At 37.4% G+C, this 18,258-nt stretch overlaps 1 protein-coding gene across 1 annotated transcript in view; it reads left to right on the top strand.

Moving 5' to 3' along the window:
• The window catches only part of LOC123936948 (disintegrin and metalloproteinase domain-containing protein 5-like), a 160,432-nt gene that overhangs the window by 15,504 nt on the left and 126,670 nt on the right, over window positions 1-18,258 (top strand). Inside the window, exon 3 of the mRNA XM_045997443.1 lies at window positions 2,991-3,046. Within this exon, the coding sequence (XP_045853399.1) occupies window positions 2,991-3,046 (56 nt within the window). The remainder of the gene's footprint in view (window positions 1-2,990; window positions 3,047-18,258) is intronic.

Below are 18,258 nucleotides of genomic sequence, written 5' to 3'. Positions count from 1 at the left end.
AGAGAGAGATCTCAAGCAGATTCTGTGCTGAGTGTGGAGCCCAGTGCAGGACTGGATTCCATGAGCCTGATATCATGACCCCAGCTGGAATCAAGAGTCACCTGCTTAACTGACTAAAACACAGAGGCGCCCTATATAATTATTATTATTATTATTATTTTTAAAGATTGTATTTATTTATTTGACAGAGAGAGAGAGATCACAAGTAGGCAGAGAGGCAGGCAGAGAGAGGGGGAAGCAGGCTCTGCTCTGCTGAGCAGAGAGCCTGATGCGGGGCTCGATCCCAGGACACTGAGATCTTGACCTGAGCCGAAGGCAGAGGCTTAACCCACTGAGCCACCCAGGTGCCCCTATAATTATTATTTTAATCCCACTTTGTTTTTCTTAATTTTTCCTTTCCTCTGTTGTTTGTAATCCATGATGTGTTTATTATCCTAATTTATCTTTTTAGGCTATTACTGGAGCATTCTTTTATTATTCTTTTAATGACTACCCTTGTGATTACTAAATTTATATTTTTACCATTCCCTGGATAACTCATGGACCTTAAAACTTTACTCCTTATTTATGTTCTTTTTGTCTTTGTGCCATTGTTATCTATTTTACAACTATGTTTTTTTTTAATGTCAAAAGCAATTATTATCACTATTTAAAACAAATGATATTCACTTAAATTTACCAACAATTTATTTTCTCCTATGGTTTTCATTCTCTTACATTTTTCATGATTCTATCTTGTAGCAATTTCCTTTTTATAAAAAGAACACAGTATTTTTAGTATTTCTTTCAGTGCAGGTGTGCTGGCAATGAATTCTCTCATTTTCTCTTTGAAGAAATATGTTTATTTTTCTTGCATATCTGCTGGGTATTTTTGCTGGATATAAACTCTTGGTTGACTATCATTTTCTTTCAGGACTTTAAAGATGTCATTCCTTTGCCTGCTAGTGTTCGTTGTTTCTGTGGGAGACTTAGGCATACTTATTTAAAAGTCTTTTGGAAATAATGTTCCCATTCTGTCTTGTTGCTATTTAAATATGTGCTTCTGTCTTTTTGTTTTAGTTGTTTGAGTATGATATGCCTAGGTTTGTTTTCTTTGTATTCATTCTGCTTTGGATTAATAAGAGTAGGAGAGTGTGGGTTGACACCTTTCATAATAAGCTTTGGAAAATCTCAGGGATTAATTCCTCAAATTTCTTTCTTTCCTGGTCTTTATCTTTCTCTTGTTTTTCTTGGAATATAATTACATGAATGTTTAGATGTTTTTAATGGGTTACACTTCTCTTATTTTCTTCTTGGTATTTTTTTCTTTGTACTTCAATATAAATATTTCTACTTACCAGTATTCCTGTTTACCAAATCTGTCTTCTACTCCATCTGATCTTCTGTTAAACCCTTTCTATTGAATTTTTAATAGCAAGTATTACATTTTTTTGCTCTAGAATTTCAGTTTGTTTATTAGATATTCTACCTTTCTGAAATTCTTCATCTTTTTCTCGCAAGTCATGGTTAATATACATATTACCTGTAGCTTTGTTGTAACTCCCTATTTTTTTATTTGGTTTTTGGTAATTTGATCCTGTTATTGTGCATTTCTTATATTTTTTTAATTGAAAATAGGTATATTGCTTTCAAAGGAATGCTTAAAAAGTAACACAAGCCATGTTGCTTAATCAACAGAAATGTTATTGCCTCCAGTTCAACAAAAGAGGCTAGAAGTCCAAGATCAGAATGTTGGCAGGGTTGGTTCTTTCTGAAGACTGGGAGGAGGAATCTGCCTCAGGCATCTCTCCTTGGCTTATAGATAGAGTCTTCTCCTTGCAAATCTTCACATGGCATTCCCCTTTGTGTATGTCTGTGTTTAAATATCCCCTCTTTATAAGGATACCAGCCATATCCGATTAAGACCCAACCTAGTAACCTAACTTAATTACTTCTATAAGGATCCTATCTTTGAATAAAATCATATTCCAAGGTCCTTGGTTAGGAATTCACAAATAAATTTAGAAGGAGGGAGACAATTCAACCCAAACATTTGGATGCTGTGTTTGAAACATTATAGAAGCTCTAGATGATGTCTTTGAAGTTTCTTTTCTCTTCCTGACAATTTTGTACATTTCTTATTTACATTCTGGGTTGTTTTATTTTGTAAGCTATGTGGATTTAAAATTTTATTGATGCTATCATATTACCTTTTATTTTTCATCATATTTGTTTAATAATGGTATTTTTAGAGGGGACAATTCTCAGGATCCTCACCAGATTTCTACAGTGTCATTCAAATGACTCTTCAGAACATTTATCTGTTGCAAAGAATCTTGTGGTGTTATAACACAAAGTTGAGGACCTGAAAACTTTTCAATGGCTATTTCTCTTGTTAAAATAATTTTAAAAATTAGCAAAATAAATAATTTTGTGAATCTTTTATTTTCTGTTGTCTTCTGATGGGTTCTCTAGATATGTCTCTACTCCTCCTTTCTCTTCTCCTATATTCTATTCCAGAAGCATGCCATTGTTTATGTGGATAAGCAAAGTGCAATTGTACTTACTATGTTGTATTGCTAGAGGTATAGTGCATTTCTTATAGTGCTATCTTTTAGGAGTATTTCTTCCATGGAGCAGTATCTCTTCCAAATTACTTTTTGGTAGGTCTGGGAGTAAACAATAGGTTCTTTCAAGTGAGGTGGTATCTTTGGTATTTGCTTTGGGCATACTGAGGGGGTGATATATGTCTAAGCCAAAGGATAACAATCATCGGGCAAACTTTTCCCTCAGAAATGTTAGGGTGAATAATAGGTCTGTGGGGACTAGTATGTAGTTCTCAATTTAGAATTCTGAAGCTTTGGATATCACACAGGAAGGAAAGCATATATAATGGTTATACAATAATTATTAATTTTATCAGTATTTTTAAAACATAACTCAGAAAATACATTATTTAGGATATATTATTTGCAAGTATTATTCTGATTTTTTGGATACTCATGTTACAGATTGCTTATATCATTACAATAAAAGGAAAGCCATATTTTGTCCATCTCACAAAACAGTAAGTAACTATTTTATCCTTTCAAATTTTAACTGTTTGGTTTCTTGATTTTTGAAAATAGGTATGAATAGAATCATTTCAATTCAAAGGTGTACTGATAGCTGTATATATGTGTTATTTATTGTATACTGATTTTTGGGTAAAAGCATAGGTATACAAAAGTAAACCATGGGCCACATTCAGAATATTCACATTCTGAATATTCTGCATATTCAGACAAAATAATGGAAAAAGGGAGAATTTTATTATAATATAATATTGTAATAAATGTGTAAATAATATTCTTTGGAAATCAAGGAAGGTTTTTTGGAAAGAGGCAAAAGATAATTTGTAGCTTGACAGAAGATACCTTGTGAGCTCTGTAAAGAAATGAGGTAGTTTAGAGATTTCCTCTGTTTAGAGGAAATCATCTGCAAAACATGGAGGTATGAGACAGTAAATTCTGTGGTGTGCAAGAAGTCCACGTGAATTACTAAAGAGTGTATTTCTGGAGGATAGAAGTAAGAGATTTTGGAAAATAGGCAGGAGCCAGGTTGTAGAAGATTTGTAATGCCATGATAAGGATATTGGAAGCCAAAAATGTTTTCAAGCATGTACTTTACAGTCTCATTGAGAGTTTAGGCTGTTTTTAAGGAAGCAGAAGTTGAGGTAAGCTATCTGATTATAAACATGAGTAATGATGGTGGCTTGAACAATGGCATTGCTTATAGCACAGGAAAGAAAAATTCAGTAGACCTCAAAGGTGGATTTGTTAGAGTGATTGAGAAAAAGTGTGGATAATTTAGTTGTGCTTAAGAAAATGGGTAGTTTATAATTAATTAAATGAGAAACAAGTGAAATATATGTGTGAGGAAAGGGTGAGTTTGGTTTGCAGTGGCTTATAAGATATGCAAGTGGATTTTCTCCATTAACTATATGAATACAGGAATTTTAATCTCCAAGGAGAGGATGACAATAAGGATATAGATTTAGTAGTAATCAATAGTTTGGCTGTAATATAAAAAAAGAGTTTATCGAGTGCTTATAAATAGACTGGTGACTAAAGACTGAATCCTAGAAAACATCAATATTTCTGAGATAAGGATAATAAAAAAGAGTGACCAACATGGAAGATCAAGCTGGAAGGGTTAGGGAGGTAAGAAGAGAAGCAGAAGAGTAGTGTGTGATATAAATTAAGTGATTAGACTGACTGGTCAGAGTTTTCAAAATGATGGCAGAAGTCCAAGGCAATGATTTTAAAATTGCGTTTTGGATCTGACATTGTGGTGGCTTTGAATCTTTTCCGGAGTAGTTTCAGGGTGAATAAGAATTGATAAAGTGGAGAAACTATGTGTAGAATACTCTTTGGTTAAATCTGTTGAGAATTGAAAATATATAAAGAATAGCGAGAGTAGGAAACAGGGTCAAGGGAGAATTATTTATGAAGGTAATGATTTCATAATAAACTTTTTAATAGCAGTAAGGTTAAAAAGACAGTAGAGAGGAATAGGTTGAGATAACAGGATTGAAAAAGTTTATATTTTCAATAGATGGCACAGATGGGATTGGTAGCACAAGTGTAAGGGTGTGCTTTCAACAACAGAAGTAGTTATCTTTTGGAAATAAACAGAAGTAGTTATCTTCTGGAAATAAAGGGACTTGTGGATTACATGGGATTATTGGGAGGAGATTCTCCTAATGTCCTCCATGTTATTCCTTATGCTCCACAAGTAAGTGAAACCATATGATAATTGACTCTCTCTGCTTAACTTTACTCAGCATCATCTCTTCCAGTCCCATCCATGTTGATACAAAAGTTGGGTATTCATCCTTTCTGATGGAGGCATAATACTCCATTGTATATATGAATCATATCCTCTTTATCCATTTAACATTTGAAGGGCATCTTGGCTCTTCCCACAGTTTGGAGATTGTGGCCATTGCTGCTATGAACATCGAGGTACATATGGCCCTTCTTTTCACCAAATCTGTATCTTCGGGGTAAATTCCCAGTAGTGCGGTTGCAGGGCCTTGGGTAGCTCTATTTTTCATTTCTTAAGGAATCTCCAGACTGTTTTCCAACGTGGCTATGCCAAGTTGCATTCCCCCCGACAGTGTAAGAGGGTTCCCCTTTCTCAACATTCTCTGCAACACTTGTTGTTTCTTGTCTTGTTAATTTTGGCCTTTCTAACTGGTATAAAGTGGTATCTCAGTGTTATTTTGATTTGAATTTCTCTAATGGCTAAAGATGATGAACATTTTTTCACATGTCTGTTAGCCATTTGTATGTCCTTTTTGGAGAAGTGTCTGTTCATGTCTTCCGCCATTTTTTGACGTGATTATCTGTTATGTGTGTGTTGAGTTTTAGGAGTTCTTTATGGATTTTGGATATCAGCCCTTTGTCTGTAGTGTCATTTGCGAATCTCTTCTCCCATTCTGTGGGCTGCCTCTTTGTTTTGTTGGCTGTATCCTTTGCTATGCAGAAGCTTTTTGTATTCAATGAAGTCCAAAAATTCATTTTTACTTTTGTTTCCTTTGCCTTTGGAGACATGTCTTGAGAAAGTTGCTGTGGCTGATGTTTAAGAAGTTACTGCCTATGTTCTCCAGGATTTTAATAGATTCTTACCTCACATTGAGGTCTTTTATCCATTTCAGGTTTGTCTTTGTGTATGGTGTAAGAGAATGGTTGAGTTTCTTTCTTCTATACATAGCTGTCCAGTTTTCCCAGCACAATTTATTGAAGAGACTGTCTTTTTTCCACTGGATATTTTTCCTGCTTTGTTGAAGATTATTTGACCGTAGCATTGCAGGTCCATATCTCGGCTCTCTACACTGTATTTTTGGTCTATGTGTCTGTTTTTGTGCCAGTACCATGCTGTCTTGGTGATCACAGCTTTGTAGTAAATCTTAAAACCAGGGAATGTTTTGTTTTGTTTTTCTTTTTCAACATTTTCTTATCAATTCAGGGTCTTTTCTGGTTCCATACAAATTTTGGGATTGTTTGTTCCAGCACTTTGGAAAATGCCGGTGGAATTTTGATCAGGATGGCACTGAAAGTATAGATTGCTCTGGAAAGTATAGACATTTTAACAATGTTTATTCTTCTAATCCATGCACATGGAATATTTTCCATCTTTTTTTTTTCTTTTTAAAAAAATTTTTCTATTTTTTTATAAACATATAATGTATTATTAGTCCCAGGGATACAGGTCTGTGAATCACCAGGTTTAAACACTTCACAGCACTCACCCTTCTTCATACACTTCATAGCACATACCCTCCCCAATGTACATAACTCCACCACCCTCTCCCAACCCCCCTCCCCCCAGCAACCCACAGATTGTTTTGTGAGGTTGAGAGTCTCTTATGGTTTGTCTCCCTCCTGATCCCATCTTGTTTCATTTATTCTTTTCCTTCCCCCCAAGCCCCCCACATTGCCTCTCAACTTCCTCATATCAAGGAGATCATATGATAGTTGTCTTTCTCCGACTGACTTATTTCGCTAAGCATAATACCCTCTAGTTCCATCCGTGTTGTCGTAAGTGGCAAGATTTCATTTCTTTTGATGGCTACATAGTATTCCATTGTATATATATATATATCACATCTTCTTTATCCATTCATCTGTTGATGGACATCTAGGTTTTTTCCATAGTTTGGCTATTGTGGACATTGCTGCCATAAACATTTGGGTGCACGTGCCCCTTTGGATCACAACATTTGTATCTTTACGGTAAATACCCAATAGTGCAATTGCTGGGTCATAGGGTAACTCTATTTTCAACTTTTTGAGGAACCTTCATTCTGTTTTCCAGAGTGGTTGCACCAGTTTGCATTCCCACCAACAGTGGAGGGGGGTTCCCCTTTCTCCACATCCTCACCAGGAAATCTGTCATTTCCTGCCTTGTTAATTTTAGCCGTTCTGACTGGTGTGAGGTGGTATCTCATTGTGGTTTTGATTTGTATTTCCCTGATGCCGAGTGATGTGGAGCATTTTTTCATGTGTCTGTTGGCCATTTGGATGTCTTCTTTGCAGAAATGTCTGTTCATGTCCTCTGCCCATTTGATTGGATTATTTGTTCTTTGGGTGTTGAGTTTGCTAAGCTCTGTATAGATTTTGGATAGTAGCCCTTTATCTGATATGTCGTTTGCAGATATCTTCTCCCATTCTGTCAGTTGTCTTGTGGTTTTGTTAACTGTTTCCTTTGCTGTGCAAAAGCTTTTGATCTTGATGAAATCCCAATAGTTCATTTTTGTCCTTGCTTCCCTAGACTTTGCCAGTGTTCCTAGGAAGAAGTTGCTGCAGCTGAGGTCGAAGAGGTTGCTGCCTGCGTTCTCCTCAAGGATTTTGATGGATTCCTTTCTCACATTGAGGTCCTTCATCCATTTTGAGTCTATTTTCGTGTGTGGTGTAGGGAAAGGGTCCAATTTCATTTTTCTGCATGTGGCTGTCCAATTTTTCCAACACCATTTTTTTTTTTTTTTTGAAGAGCCTGTCTTTTTTCTACTGGACATTCTTTCCTGCTTTGTCGAAGATTAGTTGACCATAGAGTTGAGGGTCTATTTCTGGGCTCTCTATTCTGTTCCATTGATCTATGTGTCTGTTTTTGTGCCAGTACCATGCTGTCTTGATGATGACAGCTTTGTAATAGACCTTGAAGTCCAGAATTGTGATGCCACCAACTTTGGCTTTCTTTTTCAATATTTCTCTGGCTATTCGAGGTCTTTTCTGGTTCCATATAAATTTTAGGATTATTTGTTCCATTTCTTTGAAAAAAAAATGAATGGGATTTTGATAGGGAATGCATTAAATGTGTAGATTGCTTTAGATAGCATAGACATTTTCACAATATTTGTTCTTCCAATCCAGGAGCATGGAACATTTTCCCATTTCTTTGTGTCTTCCTCAATTTCTTTCATGAGTACTTTATAGTTTTCTGAGTATAGATTCTTTTCCTCTTTGGTTAGGTTTCTTCCTAGATGTCTTATGGTTTTGGGTGCAATTGTAAATGGGATCGACTCCTTAATTTCTCTTTCTTTTGTCTTGTTATTGGTGCAAAGAAATGCAACATTTCTGTGCATTGATTTTTATATCCTGACACTTTACTGAATTCCTGTACAAGTTCTTGCAGTTTTGGAGTGGACTCTTTTGGGTTTTCCACCTATAGTATCATATCATCTGCAAAGAGTCAAAGAGTGAGAGTTTGACTTCTTCTTTGCCGATTTGGATGCCTTTAATTTATTTTGTTGTCTGATTGCTGAGGCTAGGACTTCTTTTTTTTTTCAAATTTTTTTGGATTTATTTCTTTTCAGCATAACAGAATTCATTGTTCATGCACCACACCCAGCCCTCCATGCAATACGTGCCCTCCATAATATCCATCATCTGGCTCCACCAACCTCCCACGCCCTGCCCCTTCAAAACCCTCAGATTGTCTTTCAGAGTCCATAGTCTCTCATGGTTCATATCCCCTTCCAATTTCCCTCAATTCCCTTCTCCTCTCCATCTCCCCATGTCCTCCATGTTATTTGTTATGCTCCACAAATAAGTGAAACCATATGATAATTGACTCTGTCTGCTTGACTTATTTCACTCAGCATAATCTCTTCCAGTCCTGTCCATGTTGCTACAAAAGTTGGGTATTCATTCTTTCTGGAGGGGGAGCGGGCTATGGACATTGGGGAGGGGAGGCGAACCATAAGAGACTATGGACTCTGAAAACAACCTGAGGGTTTTGAAGGGTCAGGGGTGGGAGGTTGGGGCAACCTGAGGGTTTTGAAGGGTCAAGGGTGGGAGGTTGGGGGAACAGGTGGTGGGTAATGGGGAGGGCACGTTTTGCATGGAGCACTGGGTGTTGTGCAAAAAGAATGAATACTGTTACGCTGAAAAAATAAATAAAATGGAAAAAAAAAAGAAATTAAAAATAGAGTTTCCCTATGACCCTGCAATTGCACTACTGGGTATTTACCCCAAAGATACAGATATAGTGAAAACAAGGGCCATCTGTACCCCAATGTTTATAGCAGCAATGATCACAGTCACCAAACTGTGGAAAGAACCAAAATGCCCTTCAACAGACGAATGGATAAGGAAGATGTGGTCCATATACACGAGGCTAGGACTTCTGATACTGTGTTGAATAACAGTGTTGATAATGGACATCCCTGCCGTGTTCCTGACCTTAGCGGAAAAGCTTTCAGTTTTTCTCCATTGAGAATGATATTTGCGGTGGGTTTTTCATAGATGGCTTTCATAATATTGAGGTATGTGCCCTCTATCCCTACACTTTGAAGAGTTTTGATCAGGAAGGGATGCTGTACTTTGTCAAATGCTTTTTCAGCATCTATTGAGAGTATCATATGTTTCTTGTTCTTTCTTTTATTAATGTATTGTATCACATTGATTGATTTGCAGATGTTGAACCAACCTTGCAGCCCTGGAATAAAATCCACTTGGTTGTGGTGAATAATCCTTTTAATGTACTGTTGGATCCGATTGGCTAGTATTTTGGTGAGAATTTTCATATGGTGTTCATCGAGGATATTGGTCTGTAATTCTCTTTTTTGATGGGATCCTTGTCTGGTTTTGGGAACAAGGTGATGGTGGCCTCGTAAAATGAGTTTGGAAGTTTTCCTTCCATTTCTATTTTTTGGAAGAGTTTCGGGAGAATAGGAATTAATTCTTCTTTAAATGTTTGGTAGCATTCCCCTGGGAAGCCATCTGGCCCTGGGCTTTTGTTTGTTTGGAGATTTTTGATGACTGTTTCAATCTCCTTATTGGTTATGGGCCTGTTCAGGTTTTCTATTTCTTCCTGGTTCAGTTGTGGTAGTTTATATGTCTCTCAGAATGCATCCATTTCTTCCACATTGTCAAATTTGTTGGCGTAGAGTTGCTCATAGTATGTTCTTTTAATTGTTTGTATTTCTTCTATGTTGGTTGTGATCTCTCTTCTTTCATCCATGGTTTTATTTATTTGGATCCTTTCTCTTTTCTTTTTGATAAATCTGGCCAGGGGTTTATCAATCTTATTTATTCTTTCAAAGAACCAGCTCCTAGTTTCGCTGATTTGTTCTGTTGTTTTTTTGGTTTCTATTTCATGGATTTCTGCTCTGATCTTTATTATTTCTCTTCTTCCGCTGGGTTTAGGCTTTCTTTGTTGTTCTTTGTCCAGCTCCTTTAGGTGTAGAGTTAGTTTGTGTATTTGAGACCTTTCTTGTTTCTTGAGAAAGGCTTGTACCGCTATATATTTTCCTCTCAGGACTGCCTTCGCAGTGTCCCACAGATTTTGAACCCTTATATTTTCATTATCATTTGTTTCCATAAATTTTTTAAATTCTTTAATTTCCTGGTTGATCCATTCACTCTTTAGAAGGATGCTCTTTAGTCTCCATGTATTTGGGTTCTTTTCAAATTTCCTCTTGTGATTGAGTTCTAGCTTCAGATCATTGTGGTCTGAAAATATGCAGGAAATGATTCCAAGCATTTGATACTAGTTGAGGCCTGATTTATGACCCAGGATGTGATCTATTACAGAGAATGTTCCATGTGCATAAGAGAAGAATGTGTATTCTTTTGCTTTGGGATGGAATGTTCTGAATATATCTGTGATGTTCATCTGGTTCAGTGTGTCATTTAAGGCCTTTATTTCCTTGTTGACCTTTTGCTTGGATGATCTGTCCATTTCAGTGAGGGGAGTGTTAAAGTCCTCTACTATTATTGTATTATTGTTGATGTGTTTCTTTGATTTTGGTGTTAATTGGTTTATATAGTTGGCTGCTCCCACGTTAGGGGCATATATTTAAAATTATAAGATCTACTTGTTGGACAGACCCTTTACATATGATACAGTGTCCTTCCTCATCTCTTATTATAGTCTTTGGCTTAAAATCTAATTGATCTGATATAGGGATTTCCACCCCAGCTTTCTTCTGATGTCCATTAGCATGGTAAATTGTTTTCCACCTCCTCACTTTAAATCTGGAGGTGTCTTCGCGTCTAAAATGAGTTTCTTGTAGGCAACATATAGATGGATTTTTTTTTTTATCCATTCTGATACCCTGTGTCTTTTGATTGGGGCATTTAGTCCATTTACAGTCAGGGTAACTATTGAAAGATATGAATTTAGTGCAATTGTATTGCCTGTAAGGTGACTGTTACTGTATATTGTCTCTGTACCTTTCTGATCTACTACTTTTAGGCTCTCTCTTTGCTTGGAGGATGCCTTTCAATATTTCCTGTAGAGCTGGTTTGGTGTTTGCAAATTCTTTTAGTTTTTGTTTTTCCTGGAAGCTTTTTATCTCTCCTCCTCTTTTCAATGATAGCTTACCTGGATATAGTATTCTTGGCTGCATGTTTTCTCGTTTAGTGCTCTGAATATATCATGCCAGTCCTTTCTAGCCTGCCAGGTCTCTGTGGATAGGTCTGCTGCCAATCTAATATTTTTACCATTGTATATTACAGACTACTTTTCCCGGGCTGCTTTTAGGATTTTCTCTTTGTCACTAAGACTTGTAAATTTTACTATTAGGTGACAGGGTGTGGACCTATTCTTATTGATTTTGGGAGGGGGTTCTCTGCACCTCCTGGATTTTGATGCTTGTTCCCTTGGCCATATTAGGGAAGTTCTCTCCAATAATTCTCTCCAATAGACCTTCTGCTCCCCTCTCTCTTTCTTCTTCTTCTGGAGTCCCAATTATTCTAATGTTGTTTCATCTTATGGTGTCACTTATCTCTCGAATTCTCCCCTTGTGGTCCAGTAGCTATTTGTCCCTCATTTGCTCAGCTTCTTTATTCTCTGTCATTTGGTCTTCTATATCACTAATTCTTTCTTCTGCCTCATTTATCCTAGCACTGAGAACCTCCATTTTTGATTGCACCTTATTAATCGCTTTTTTGATTTCAACTTGGTTAGATTTTAGTTCTTTAATTTTTCCAGAAAGAGCTTTTATCTCCCCGGAGAGGGTTTCTCCAATATCTTCCATGCCTTTTTCGAGCCCGGCTAGAACCTTGAGAATCGCAATTCTGAACTTTAGATCTGACCTATTACCAATGTCCATATTGATAGGTCCCTAGCCTTCAGTACTGCCTCTTGTTCTTTTTTTTTTTTTTTTTTTTTTGGTGGTGAGTTTTCCCGCCTTGTCTATTTGTCCAGATAAGAATATATGAAGGAGCAAATAAAACACTAAAAGGGTGGCAATGACCCCAGGAAAATGTGCTTTAACCAAATCAGAAGAGACCCCAAATCATGGGGGGGGGGGGAGAAAGTTGCTAAAAAGAAGTTTTAGAAATAAATTTTAAAAAAGGAAACAAATAAGGAAAAAATATAAAAAAGAAAATATATATATTAGACTGGTGACTAGAACAGGGTCATCCACTTAATTTTGGGAGAAGTTTGGTCTCTTAGAAGAAACGACCTCCCAAAATTTTAAAGAATGAAAAACATATATAAGGGTAAACACAATGAAGGGATGGAATATGCCTATAAAGATGAAAAAAATTTTTTTTATATTTAAAAAAGGAGTTGATAAAGTATGTTGTTTGGGAGAATAAAGAAAAAGAAAGTAGAGAGAATTTGCTTTCGCTGGAGGATAGAACAAGCCCAGAGCTAGACTTAGGGTATATTTTGATCTATTAGAATAAGTTGTACTGCAATTTTTTTTTAAATTTCTTTTCAACGTAACAGTATTCATTGTTTTTGACCACACCCAGTGCTCCATGCAATACGTGCCCTCCTTATTACCCACCACCTGGTTCCCCAACCTCCCACCCCTTGCCCCTTCAAAACCCTCAGGATGTTTTTCAGAGTCCATAGTCTCTCATGGTTCATCCTTCCAATTTCCCTCAACTCCCTTCTCCTCTCCATCTCCCCATGTCCTCCATGTTATTTGTTATGCTCCATAAATAAGTGAAACCATATGATAGTTGACTCTCTCTGCTTGATTTATTTCACTCAGCATAATCTCTTCCAGTCCCGTCCACGTTGCTACAAAAGTTAGGTATTCATCCTTTCTGATGGAGGCATAATACTCCATCGTGTATATGGACCACATCTTCCTTATCCATTCGTCCATAGAAGGGCATCTTGGTTCTTTCCACAGTTTGGCGACTGTGGCCATTGCTGCTATAAACATTGGGATACAGATGGCCCTTCTTTTCACTACATCTGTATCTTTGGGGTAAATACCCAGCAGTGCAATTGCAGGGTCATAGGGAAGCTCTATTTTTAATTTCTTCAGGAATCTCCACACTGTTCTCCAAAGTGGCTGCACAAACTTGCATTCCCACCAACAGTGTAAGAGGCTTCCCCTTTCTCCACATCCTCTCCAACACACGTTGTATCCTGTCTTGCTAATTTTGGCCATTCTATCTGGTGTAAGGTCTTACCTCAATGTGGTTTTTTTTTTTTTTTTATTGACAATTTTTCTTTTTATTTATTTATTTATTTTTTTCAGCGTAACAGTATTCATTCTTTTTGCACAACACCCAGTGCTCCATGCAAAACGTGCCCTCCCCATCACCCACCACCTGTTCCCCCAACCTCCCACCCCTGACCCTTCAAAACCCTCAGGTTGTTTTTCAGAGTCCATAGTCTCTTATGGTTCGCCTCCGGGCTATGGACATTGGGGAGGGGAGGCAAACCTCAATGTGGTTTTAATTTGAATCTCCCTGATGGCTAGTGATGATGAACATTTTTTCATGTGTCTGATAGCCATTTGTATGTCTTCATTGGAGAAGTGTCTGTTCATATCTTCTGCCAATTTTTTAAAAAAATATTTATTTGACAGAGAGAGAGGTCACAAGTAGGAAGAGAGGCAGGCAGAGAGAGAGGGAGAAACAGGCTCCCCACTGAGCAGAGAGCCCAATGCGGGGCTCGATCCCAGGACCCTGAGATCATGACCTGAGCCGAAGGCAGAGACTTAAACCACTGAGACACACAGGTGCCCCTCTTCTGCCCATTCTTTGATATGATTATCTGTTTTGTGTGTGTTGAGTTTGAGGAGTTCTTTGTACATTCTAGATATCAACCTTTTTTCTAACTGTCATTTGCAAATATCTTCTCCCATTCCGTGGGTTGCCTTTTTGTTTTGTTGACTGTTTCCTTTGCTGTGTAGAAGCTTTTGATCTTGATGAAGTCCCAAAAGTTCATTTTCGCTTTTGTTTCCTTGGCCTTTGGAGACATATCTTGAAAGAAGTTGTTGTGGCTGATATTGAAGAGGTTACTGCCTATGTTCTCCTCTAGGATTCTGATGGATTCCTGTCTCAGGTTGAGGTCTTTTATCCATTTCGAGTTTATCTTTGTGTACGGTGGAAGAGAATGGTTGAGTTTCATTCTTCTACATATAGCTGTCCAGTTTTCCCAGCACCATTTATTGAACAGACTGTCTTTTTTCCATTGAATATTTTTTCCTGTTTTGTTGAAGATTATTTGACCATAGAGTTGAGGGTCCATATCTGGGCTCTCTATTCTGTTCCACTGGTCTACGTGTCTGTTTTTATGCCAGTACCATGCTGTCTGGTGATCACAGCTTTGTAGTAAAGCTTGAAATCAGGTAACGTGATGCTGCCAGTTTTGTTTGTGTTTTTCAACATTTCCTTAGCAATTTGGGGTCTCTTCTGATTCCATACAAATTTTAGGATTATTTGCCACAACTCTTTGAAAAATACTGGTGGAATTTTGATCGGAATGGCATTAAAAGTATAGATTGCTCTAGGCAGTATAGACATTTTAACAATGTTTATTCTTCTGATCCAAGAGCATGGAATTGTCTTTCACCGTTTGGTGTCTTCTTCAATTTCTTTCATGAGTGTTCTGTAGTTCCTCGAGTACAGATCCTTTACCTCTTTGGTTAGGTTTATTCCCAGGTATCTTATGGTTCTTGGTGCTATAGTAAATGGAATTGATTCTCCAATTTCCCTTTCTGTATTTTCATTGTTAGTGTATAAGAAAGCAACTGATTTCTGTACATTGACTTTGTATCCTGCCACATTACTAAATTGCTGTATGAGTTCTAATAGTTTGGGGGTGGAGTCTTTGGGGTTTTCCATATAAAGAATCATGTCATCTGCGAAGAGAGAGAGTTTGACTTCTTCATTGCCAATTTGGATACCTTTTATTTCTCTTTGTTGTCTGATTGCCATTGCTAGGACTTCTAATACTATGTTGAACAAGAGTGGTGAGAGTGGTCATCCTTGTCGTGTTCCTGATCTCAACGGGAAGGCTTTTTCCCATTCAGTATGATATTTGTGTGGGTCTTTCATAGATAGATTTTATGAAGTTCAAGAATGTTCCCTCTATCCCTATACTTTAAAGCGTTTTAATCAGGAACGGATGCTGGATTTTGTCAAATGCTTTTTCTGCATCAATTGAGAGGACCATGTGGTTCTTCTCTCTCCTCTTATTGATTTGTTCTATCACATTGATTGATTTGAAAATGTTGAACCTTCCTTGTAACCCAGGGATGAATCCCACCTGGTCATGGTGGATAATCTTTTTAATGTACTGCTGGATCCTGTTTGCTAGGATCTTGTTGAGAATCTTCGCATCCATATTCATCAGTGATATTGGTCTGAAATTCTCCTTTTTGGTAGGGTCTTTGCCTGGTTTGGGGATCAGGGTAATGCTGGCTTCATAAAAAGAGTCTGGAAGTTTTCCTTCTGCTTCAATTTTTTGGAACAGCTTCAGGAGAATTGGTGTTATTTCTTCTTTGAAAGTTTGGTAGAATTCCCCAGGGAATCCGTCAGGTCCTGGGCTCTTGTTTTTTGGGAGGTTTTTGATCACTGCTTCAATCTCATTACTAGATATCAGTCTATTCAGGTTGTCAATTTCTTTCTGGTTCAATTTTGGGAGTTTATAGTTTTCCAGGAATGCATCCATTTCATCTAGGTTGCTTAGCTTTTTGGCACATAACTGTTGGTAATAATTTCTGATGATTGTTTCTATTTCCTTGGTGTTAGTTGTGATCTCTCCCTTTTCATTCATAATTTTATTAATTTGGGCTTTCTCTCTTTTCTTTTATGTTAGTGTGGCCAATGGCTTATCGATCTTATTGATTCTTTTTAAAAAAACAGCTTCTAGTTTCCTTGATACGTTCTACTGTATCTCTGGTTTCTACCTCATTGATATCTGCTCTAATCTTGATTATTTCCCTTATGCATGTGGAGTTGGTTTGATTTGTTGTTGATTCTCCAGTTCTTTAAGGTGTAGAGACCGCTGGTGTATTCTGGATTTTTCAATTTTTTTGAGGGAGGCTTGGATGGCTATGTATTTCCCCCTTAGAACCGCCTTTGCTGTATCCCATAGGTTTTGGTCCAAAGTGTCTTCATTCTCATTGGTTTCCATGAATTGTTTAAGTTCTTCTTTGATCTCCTGGTTGATCCAAGCATTCTTAAGCAAGGTGGTCTTTAGCTTCCAGGTGTTTGAGTTTCTTCCGAACTTTTCCTTGTGATTGAGCTCCAGTTTCAAAACATTGTGATCTGAGAATATGCAGGGAATAATGTCAGTCTTTTGGTATTGGTTGAGTCCTGATTTGTGACCCAGTATATGGTCTATTCTGGAGAAGGTTCCACATGCAATTGAGAAGAATGAGTATTCTGATGTTTTAGGGTGGAATGTTCTATATATATCTATGATTTTCATCTGGTCCAATGTTTCATTCAATGCTCTCATTTCTTTATTGATTTTCTGCTTGGATGATCTATTACTGAGAGAGACGTGTTAAGATCTCCTACTATTAATGTAGTCATATCAATATGACTCTTTATCTTGATTAATAGTTTTCTTATGTAATTGGGTGTTCCATATTGGGGGTATAGATATTTACAATTGTTAGATCATCTTGGTGGATAGTCCCTTTAAGAATTATGTAGTGTCCTTCTGTTTCTCTGACTACAGTCTTTAGTTTAAAATCTAATTTATCTGATATGAGGATTGCTACCCCGGCCTACTTTTGAGGCCCATTGGCATGAAAGATGCTTCTCCATCCCTTAATTTTCAGTCTGGATGTATCTGTAGGTTCAAAATGGGTCTCTTGTAGACAACATATGGATGGGTCCTGTCGTTTTATCCAATCTGCAACCCTGTGTCGTTTTATGGGCACATTTATGCATTCACATTGAGAGTGATTATTGATAGATATGTTTTTATTGACATTGTGTTACCTTTGAAGTTTTTCTGTCTGTAGATTGTCTCTATATTTGTGTTCAATGATATTCTTAGGATTTTTTCTCTTTTATAGAAACCCCCTTAATATTTCTTGCAGTGTCGGCTTGGTGGTTGCCTAGTCTTTTAAGCCTTGCCAGTCTTGGAAACTCTTTATCTCTCCATCCATTTTGAGTGTCAGTCTTGCTGGATAGAGTATTCTTGGCTGCATGTTCTTCTCATTTAGTGCCCTGAATATATTTTGCCAGCCCTTCCTGGCTTGCCAGGTCTCTGTGGACAGGTCTGATGTTATTCATTTGGGTTTTCCTCTGTATGTAAGGAGCTTCTTTGTCCTAGCTGCTTTCAAGAAGGTCTGCCTACAATTATAATTCTTCATTCTAACTATCAGGTGTCGTGAGGACTTTTGAGAATCTATAATATTGGGGGAAGGAGACCGTTCTGCCTCTAGTACATGAACGCTGTTTCCATTTGTGAGATTGGGAAAATTTTCATAGACAACTTCTTCCACTATATCTTCTAGACTTCTTTATTTCTCCTCCCCTTCAGGGATTTCAATAATTCTGATGTTGGAACGTTTCATGGCATCATTTATTTCCCTGATTCTGTTTTTGTGGCTTCTGAGCTGTTTGTTCCAGGCTTCCTCCTGATCCTTTCTCTCTTATCTGTTTGTCCTCCAGATCATTAATTATATCTTCTGTCTCAGTTACCCTAGGTTTTAGAGAATTTAGATTAGATTGGAACTCATTGAGGGCATTTTGTACATTGTCCCTGGTGGCTTTCAGTTCTACCCTAACATTGTGAACATTATCCCTGGTGGCTTTCAGTTCTGCCCGAATCAATTCCATTTGGTCATCCATGGGTTTCTCTAACCTAGCTATTGCCTGGATAATTGTTAGCCTGAATTCCTTTTCTGACATATTGTCTATGTCAATAGCCATTAGCTCTGTTGCAGAAGGTCCATCCTCTGTATTTTTCTTCTGTTGGGCATTCCTCCTAGTCATTTTGGTGAGAGATGACTGAATGGATATAGCTGGATGTATCAACTATGGTGCAGTCAAAGTGCATCCTGGAACG

Source organism: Meles meles, chromosome 2 (genome assembly GCF_922984935.1).
Source record: "Meles meles chromosome 2, mMelMel3.1 paternal haplotype, whole genome shotgun sequence".
Lineage (NCBI taxonomy): Eukaryota > Metazoa > Chordata > Mammalia > Carnivora > Mustelidae > Meles > Meles meles.
The sequence above is the reverse complement of the archived record's forward strand: the minus strand, read 5'-3'. Positions and strand labels throughout refer to the sequence as shown.